Source organism: Haliaeetus leucocephalus, unplaced genomic scaffold (assembly GCF_000737465.1).
Source record: "Haliaeetus leucocephalus isolate CR32 unplaced genomic scaffold, Haliaeetus_leucocephalus-4.0 Scaffold751, whole genome shotgun sequence".
Taxonomy (NCBI): Eukaryota; Metazoa; Chordata; class Aves; order Accipitriformes; family Accipitridae; genus Haliaeetus; species Haliaeetus leucocephalus.
This window is the reverse complement of record NW_010973187.1, coordinates 14,012,526-14,021,815: the sequence shown is the minus strand read 5'-3', so window position 1 is coordinate 14,021,815 and position 9,290 is coordinate 14,012,526. Positions and strand designations below refer to the sequence as shown.

The 9,290-nt window shown below is 41.1% G+C and overlaps 1 protein-coding gene across 1 annotated transcript; it reads left to right on the top strand.

Moving 5' to 3' along the window:
* Positions 1–4: 4 nt before the first annotated feature.
* ECHDC3 (enoyl CoA hydratase domain containing 3) lies at positions 5–8,671 on the top strand (the record flags this gene model as incomplete). Its single annotated transcript, XM_010581110.1, has 5 exons — positions 5–90; positions 203–324; positions 2,583–2,680; positions 6,418–6,618; positions 8,172–8,671. Coding segments are annotated over 5 exons (837 nt in total), but the record flags the coding sequence as incomplete, so codon positions are not given.
* Between the last annotated feature and the right edge of the window lie 619 nt (positions 8,672–9,290).

The following is a 9,290-nucleotide window of genomic DNA, read 5'->3' as shown; positions in this document are numbered from 1 at the left end:
CCCTTCCGGCGGGGCGGCGGCGGGGGAAAGCGGGCGGCCGCCCCCCCCGCCGGAGAAGCTGACGGTCCGGCGGCAGGCGGAGGGCGTCCGGTGAGGCGGGAGGCGGTGGGGGGGGTGCAACCGCTGCGGGCCCGTCCGTGAGGCGCTGAAGGCGTTTGTTGTTTGTTGTAGTGACCCTCTCCGCGTTTCACGGCTTTTGCAGAAACATTATCTTGAACAACCCGAGGAAGAGAAACGCCCTGTCCCTCTCCATGCTGCAGTCCCTCAGGGAGGACCTGCTGCACGACGTCAAAAGCAAAGACCTCCGAGTGATCATCATTTCAGGTACTTCTGTCACGAAGAGAAGGGGGGGCGAGGGAAGGAGCAGAAACGGGATAGTACGGAGCTTAAACCGAAATCTCTCACAGAATCACGGAAAATGGGGCGGGAAGGGACTTGGGTGTTGATTTGCGTGGAGCTGGCCAGGACGACGCAGGGCATCCTAACGGGTGCCCTCGCCCTTCAGGCCTGGCGCTCCTGCCCTTCTTCTGTCCTCGTCCCAATTTCCAGTCTCACGCGCTTAATTCCTCATTCTTGAATGCGGCGTTAACAACTGACTTGGGTTTTGTTGCGTTTTTGTTAATAGTTAACGTGTCTAAGCAGAAACACTGTAGAAACACCTTTCAAAATGTCCGTATTTCAGTCAGGTTGTGCAGCGTGTTTACAGAGTCGATAAGGAGCTTTTTCCTTTTGTAAAAACAATCAGTAGATGAAATAATTGGTTTAAAAACTATATGTAAAGAATACTTTAAACAGAACAAAAGCCAGGTTCTAACTGGTTTTATCAAACCAAAGAAGTAACATTCCCAGATGCGGGCTTTTGTGCAGGAACAGGCTGAGCTGGTATGAGAATTGTTGCCTTCAGTGGCAGGTATAGATTGTAGTAAACGGGGCTCACAAAGGTTCCTTCAAATTGTGAACTCTGTTCCCCTGCTCTAAGCCTGGATCAGCCTTGTTATTTTTGCCACTGGTTTGTCAAAACTGTTTTTAAAACTCCCCGGTGAAGGAGAGAGCATAATATGGATACTGCAGTTACCTCTAACCTGCAGATGTAAAACATTCTCTCTCAGAGCCTATTACAGTTTTCTTCCATTTAGGTATTAACCTGTAGAGTTCTTAAAGATAATGAAACTTGAGCTGTTCTTAAGCCATCTTTTTTTCCTCTGCTATTTTAAGATAACCTTCCCCTCCCCCCCTTGCAACCTCTTGGAGAAACAGGTCTATTAATTTAGGATGCTGCTGTTTCCTGTACGTAGAGGAAAACACTGTGTGTTAGTGCACGCACGTGAGAGTGGAAGTATGTTAACTTCACAGGGATGAGTTTAAATATATATTAAACGTTTCAAACAGCAGTTACAGTTTTTGTGAAACACTTCAGGTTCTTCCTTGGCAGTACAGTAGTCTGGGAGTTTGTGAGCACAAATTCATTTGTTTTTTTTGTTTTAGTTTAAAAAGAAATTACATGTTCCTGTTGATTTCCAATTCTCTTGCTAAATGGAATGCAAAAGGAGAAATCTCAAGAAAATAAAAGACTTCTCAGGGAATGCTTTGGGTCTTTAACACAGACTTTGCAGTGGATTCTTCATCAATGATGCATAAATGCAGATGTGATTAATTTCCAGATATGTATTGCTGATCCCATGAGCTGACTGATGTTAATCATGTGGTTATTTCTGGATAGACTGAGTCGCAATAATCTGATCTGTAAGAAACAAATGCATAGGTAAGGTTGTGTCTGCATAGTTGTAGCTGGAAATTTCACGTCCATACAAATACCTTAGAAGTTCTGAAGGATTCAAAAGCATCAAATTGGTTTATTCTTATGGCAGATATCCTGATGACAAAGGAAAACTTGTAAAGATAGTGAACCCATAAAGGCTGTTTTGATCTTTGCTGCCACTGGAGGCAAGCAAATCCAAAGCTTAGGTCCACAGAAACCTGCTCTGCTGCTGCCCAAACCCTGGACATGCTTTTTGGCATTCTCTAGGTGACAGTTTTAGCAGTGGAGGAAAAGATGCCCCAATAACCCTTCTGATTCTCCTCTAGCAGAACAATCTTTGTTTTTTCCATTGTGGCCTTGAATGCCATGACACAAAAACCTTGATGCTTACTTAGCAAAAGTTGATCATTAATGCTAGGTGCAATAAATAGGGACTAACTGTATTTAATAGTCTGAGAGCAGAGTACTCCATCCTTGCTCCAGCTGACTAGTATACATTGTACCAAGGAGCTGTTCAGAACAGTATCCTTACAAGAAACTGGTCTTAGAGGTGTGAAGTGCCTTATTTTTAACAGAGTTAACTTGGAATGAAAGTAAAACTACACCTTTAAAAATGTTTATGGATGTTACTGTGGTTAAATGTTGCATTGTGGCAATTTAAAGTTGTTACAAAACCCAAAAGACAATATTTTGGAACTCTGTATAAAACTCCCTCCCCAAGCACCTTTTTGACCGTTGACATACCTTTAGCTGGGTAATTGATATGCCGCTACCCCTGGTTTCTTGATTAACTCCAACTGACTTGTCCTGAAATTCTTTGCAGCTGAAGGACCTGTATTTTGTTCTGGCCATGATTTAAAGGAACTGTCAAGTGAAGACGACATGAAGCATCATTCCCAAGTATTTGAAGTATGTGCAGAGGTAAGCAGTTCGTCTTAAGTGCCACTCCTTTTGCCTGGTATTAAGAGCAAGCAATGACACTTGTTTAAGGAGGGACAGCATTACTCATCTACTAGCTAAAGCACAGACTGTTGCTCCAGATTCTTTGCTTTTTGCTGCTTTGCCATTTTAATACCTGATCCTGGTGAAATATGTTTTCCCTGGATTTCTCTAGGGGATAAATAAAATAGCTAGAATGCCAATGTGCATGTCTCCTAGTCATGTTCCTTAGTTTAGCCAGTGTTCTTGCAGCTGAGTATTTGGGCAATGTCTTTCCTAGAAATCTAGGGATAATCACCTTCAAACCACTTGTGATCAAATGTTCTTTCCCAGCATCTAGCTAATAATTCAAGACCAGCTTAAACATCAATTAGACAACGTGAAAGTAAGATCTGACTTGCTGGTTGCCCAGTCAGCAGATGTCGTGCTTTAACCCCAGCCAGCAACTAAGAACCATGCAGCTGCTTGCTCACTCTCCCCCACCTGGTGGGATGGGGGAGAGAATCGGAAAGAAAAAAAAAAAACAAATCTCATGGATTGAGATAAAGACAGTTTAATAGGACAGAAAAGGAAGGAGAAATAATAATAATAGTAATAATAATAGAATATACAGAACAAGTGATGCACAATACAATTGCTTACCACCAGCTGACCACTGACGAGCCAATCCCCAAGCTGGGGTGCCTCCCAGCCAACTCCCCCAGTTTATATACTGGGCATGATGTCACGTGGTATGGAATATCCCGTCGGCCAGTTTAGGTCAGCTGTCCTGGCTGAGTCCCCACCCAGTTTCTTGTGCACTCGCAGCCTCTGCTGGCTGGGCAGTATGAAAAGCTGAAAAGTCCTTGACTTTTGTTGTAAGCACTGCTTAGCAACAACTAAAAATTCAGTGTGTTATCAACATTATTCCACCCTAAATCCAAAACACAGCACTATACCAGCTACTAGAAAGAAAATACACTTTATTCCAGCTGAAACAAGGACAGCAGACCATACAAGTTCTTGTTACAAAGGCACAGACCTGGAGGTTGGAAAGTTATAGTACATCCTGGAGCCTTTGGAGAGAATGGCAAAAACCCCTTTGATTGTAATGGTGCTGGAATTTGACCCCTAATCCTGCTCAGTGTGACCACAGAAAGTAATTTGAAGCCTTTTGTTCTAGTTCCTCCAGTAATAATGATCTCTTATACCCATTGTCAAGCCCATATTTAACAAATGCTGTAAAAGCCATGTGTGAAAGTTACCGCGGAAGGGCCTTCAGTGTAACATGAAGGAATCATCCTGGCAGCTTTGCCTGGATTTCATCTTGGTATGCTGATCACAAATAGGTAAGCACAAATATGACTGAATGACAGGTTAGTCCCTTCCTCAGAAAGGAGCCAAGGTCCAATAGTTTAGCAGTGAATAGCTGAATATGAATTTTGCAGTTGCAGGGCACAATAGCAGTATGTCGTCAGTGGAAAACTGAACCATGCAGCTTCTGGGTCACAGAATAGGAAAGGTCAGGCAGAAAAAACATGAAACTTATTCCATAGAGCATGAAATCAAGAGTTGGTAAATTTCTCACTTCAAGGACCAGGAGAATTTAAATTGTCCTGTATATATATCGAGCATTGTGGCTATATTCAGGATTAATGAGTACTATAGCAAGCTTAACTTTGATTAATAAAGAGAAATAGCAAAAAATAACAGAATGTCAGCATTTAGAGTTAAAAACAAGCCTAGCTTTCTTTGTGAGAATGGTGCCCTACTGTATAGTAAGTTTAGTAAGGGACCATTATTACCGATAAAAAATGGTATACCGATTTTAGATGAATATTCCTGAGACCATGAAATTCAGAGATAGGGAGATACTCAAAACCCAACTGGACACAATCCTGGACAACCTGTTTTATCCGAGCCTGCTTGAGTAGGGGAGTTGGACTCGATGACCTCAAGAGGTCACTGTCAACCTAAATGCTTCTGTGAAATTGGCAAAGCAAGTTCAGGAAGAAATTAAGTAGAAGAAATGACACTTGAAGTGATCTCTTTTCTGATGCTCATGGTAGTGATAAGTGCTTTAAACTCTCTATCTGAGTATCCTAAAAGGATTTAATTTTCTTCTAAATCATGACTCACTATTATCCCCATGGAGGAAGAAGGTCTTACTGTTAAATAATAATGGCACTTTACAGGGAAACAGAAATAGAGAAATCAATTTAGGCTTTATTTAGGATCCTAACTAATATCTAAATTTTAGTTATCTGGTAGAATAATTGACTTGGGCTTTTTTTTGGTCAATAGAGAGAGAAAGGTGCTTTTGAGGGCTTCCAAAACAGGGTCGTGTCTTCCTAAATTTCAGTACTTAAGTAGAATGGATCATACCCTGAATGACATGCCTACAGCATTGTTGACTAGGGGGTCCAGAACATTGGACTGGTTTTCAGGAACTTTGGCTTCTACATCTGTCTATGACTGGTAATCTTAGGCAGATCATCTCAGCTGCTACACCTCTGTTTCCCCATGCATATAACAGTGTTAGCAATACTATATAATGCAGTAGCCGAGAACTAAGTACTTGCCACATACACATTTGAGACAGCTGAGAATATCACTTCTCCAGATGCTTTTCAAATACAAAACCACAAGTACCAGGGGTTTTTTTCGGAGAAGCAGTTGACTTTGAATTTTTATAACTACAAGAGTAATCTATAGCTATTTGTCTGCAGACGTGCATGTATTGTTACTCTTTTGTTGTCTGCTTCTCAAGATCCACTGAAAAATCATTTTTAAACAAAGATAGAAGAACGGAGGCAAAGACCGATCAAATTCAAAACTGAATGTAGGTAATTTTACCTAAGCAACATGAAATTTGCTAGACTTCATCTACTGAAGAAATTGAAGTAGCAAATGAAAATTTGTTACCTTGCTACAATGTGCTAATATGAGATTTTTTTTTTTTAAATCTGGATAATGACTGTAATCATTTAACTAGCATTTTCTATCTTCAGGCATTAAAATTAGGCAAGTTTGTTGATTCCTGCTGTATGGAAGGAGAACCTGAGTTAGAAAAGTTAAGACAAATTCATCTTTCTTAACTTCAGCTATCTGAAGTTGGATGTCCAATCTTCAAGAATTATCAGAGAGAGAGAGAATGAGTGTGTTTTCCCATCTTATGTCTAATGCAAGCAGGAAAAATTGTTTACTGGCAGGTCTTTCCTGGGAATGCAGAGTAAGCCTAGAAGGACATCCAGTGATTGTGTTTGGGCGAGATCAACCCAGGCTCAAGTTCATGCAGAAACCAGCAAGAGGCTGCTTTAATTTCTTGGGACAGAGACTTTTATTAAGTCAGTTTTCCATTATGGGGCAAATGAAGGTGGGGATGGTGTGTCTTGGATACACGTCTTCCCATAGGCAGGAACACTAGACCTGCAGTGCAGAGGCACCGAAGCTCCATGCAGGTCTGATAACAAGTGTTTCTGCCTTTCATTCTTGTGGTTTCCATTTCCACTGGAGTTAGCAGGACCAACTCATGGTACATAAACAGAACTGAGCAGATACTGGAACAGCGGGGGTCTTGTGCATTAGAACAGATTTTGCACAGAGCTTGTTTCTTTTACTAAACTCCAATTAATAAAGCTGAAAAATGTACACATCAGGTGTGTGAAGCAATTGCAAGTTTTAGAACAGCCACTGCTTAAATTTCAGGACTAACTGACCACTTTCTTTTGTGCATGCAGGTTATGACTTTAATCCAGAAACTTCCAGTACCAGTGATTGCCAAAGTAAATGGCTTGGCTACAGCAGCAGGCTGTCAGCTTGTGGCAAGCTGTGACATCGCAGTGGCAAGTGAGAAATCTCAATTTGCTACTCCTGGAGTAAACATTGGTCTGTTTTGCTCCACACCAGCTGTGGCCTTGGGCAGATCTCTTCCAAGAAAGGTAGGCTTCCTTCCCAGATACTCTTTGTAATTTTGCAAGAAGTAGGTTCCCATGTTAGGAGTTTTAGTTCCATTGCCTAAACTTTATTTTTGTGCAGAACAACATTCCAAATACTTTGTTGCAAAAGACATCTTCATAACTCTTTGGACTGGGAAAAATAATAAAGGGATGAATTCTGTTTAGGGAAAGCAGTTTCATACTGATGCAATTCCAACCAGCATGAACTCATACCAGCAGCGCACCAGCTCAGTGATCCCTTTCCTTTCCAACAGACAGCTCTGTGCTTTAGACAATGATGTTCTCCCCTGATGAGGAAACCCCTGCTAGTTCAGGATATCAGTCCCACGGCGGTATCAATTCTTGCCAGGCAGTGACATTTCACTGCCAGCATGATGTACCTGGGTGTAGATCAAGATGCTTTAAATAGCATCTAAAACCCTCCTATACTTTCTTCCTGCTTTATTTCCTACTGATTGTGACTACACATCTCTCACTGCATAAACAATAGTATTATCTGTAAAGCTTCCATAATTGAGAAAAGAAATTCTAAGTTCTGATCCAGTTGGATTTATGCGGACAGACTCTTCAAGCCCAGCAGGGCTCTGCTGAGATGCAGTGACTTAACTGCACAAGTCCAATTGCTGGGGAAGAGCTTCAACTTTAAATTTCCTATCTGTAAGGCTATCCTGTTCAAATACAGTCTGTCTGTGGCTTTTGTCCCCAAGTGTGCTGTAGTGTACAGTTATAACTGTTTCTGAATTAGTATTCCTTGGGTTTGTGATTACTTTTCTTAAATATATGGGATATACTTTTTTCTGTGCCACTTTTCAAAGTAGCAAGAACATTCACTACAGTTCTTGGGTTTTACCTTTTATCAAATGAAATGTTGCCATTGTTTGTAGGTACCAGAGCAAAGATGCTAATGAGGATAATCAGCTCTTATGATTCATGGCATTGGTCAATTGCATCAGAAGTCATGGAAGAAAATTCTTACTGATATATAACATTGAATAGTCACTCAGTATTTGTGGTTTTTTTTTAATTTGAAACCTCAAGTACAGGATGCTGGAAGCAGCAAGAGACTGAAATAGATGCAGCTATAAGAAGGACATATTTAAAAACACCCCGACCAAACTTAAAAGTAAGGCAGGTATTTTCAAAAACTACACATTGACGTAGTAAGTCTTTATTTATTATTATATGCCCAGCTTAAAATACTGGGTTCAGTCATTTGACATTGTGGACCATCCACATCTCTCTTAATTCCTACTGCAATCACTAGAGATTGTGGGCTGTTGAAAAGAAACCCAGAGCTGTCAGCCTAGGACAGCTGGAATCAGCAAGCAGGTTTGAAAAAAGGCCAGCTTTAGACCCAGTCCTTCTCTTTGCTGAAACCTCTTAACAGTTCTTGGCAGTTTAAGAGGCCAAAAGATTTAACTCTTAGGTTTGTCAAAAAAGTAACTTGTAATTGAAGGAGGCGGCTGAAATTCCCCAAGCAGACCAAAGCAATAAAGCAGCTGAACTGACTTAATACAATATTTTTTCTTGTTCAGGTGGCATTAGAGATGCTTTTCACGGGTGAAGCTCTTTCTGCCCAAGAAGCATTAATGCACGGGCTTGTCAGCAAGGTGGTACCAGAAGACAAGCTGGAAGAAGAGACCATGAAAATCTCTCACAAGATATGCGAAAGCAGCAAATCTGTCCTGGCATTGGGGAAGGCCACCTTTTACAGACAGATGACGCAGGACCTCGATGCTGCTTACAAAATGACTACTCAGGTCATGGTAGACAATTTGACTTTGAGAGATGGGCAGGAAGGTATTGAAGCCTTTATTCAGAAACGTAAGCCTGTCTGGTCACACTCTCAGGATGAGAAGAAATGAATCTTGTTCCTAAGCTAACCTTAGCTGTGCTTTATGATTCTTCACTTAGTTGCCTTTGGGAACTGTATTTTGTTCTTACTGAAAGTTAAATTTTTCTTCTTATATATGCCAAAGACACAATAAATTTATTCTAAGTATATAATAAATGTTAAGAAAAATCAAACCAGATGGGTTTTTTTGGCAATTAATTTAATCTAGGGTTTTAGAGGGAGCTGTGTGCTGCAAAAATCAGTTTAGTACGTCCCAGGTTACTTAGGGAATCACAGGAACTGGGAGAGAGCTCAGATCACCCTGTTCAGTAACTGTCCCCATAGTTCTGGATGAGAACTTCCATTTATTGTTATTAATACAGAATTAAAAGGCTTGGACACATTCCAGAGATGATGGTAGTACATTTTATAATGGATTCCAGTACTGTTTGTGTTACAAACAAAAGCCTGCAACAGTAGTCCATTGCTCCTCATGAATATATCTGCTTGTGAACTGTATGTATTACTAGTTTGTCTCCCTCAGAAAATCCTGTTTTTCCACCATCAGTTCAAGCACTTGTCCCAGCTCTAGAGAATTTTGCTGTTGACTCCAGCAAGGCTGAGCATGGCTTGGGGGTGTTTAGTTTCACAAAGGGCACACTGCAAAAGCCACTGCCTGTGGGCTTCAGCAGAGATTCTCACCTGGCAGTGTTTTGACCCAGCTGTAATTTTGAGCCTGTATGTCTTCAGCTTATCACAGAATCTTAGATGTGTTAGTTGGAAAGTCCATCCTTGTGCTCAAAGCTGGGCTTTTACCGAC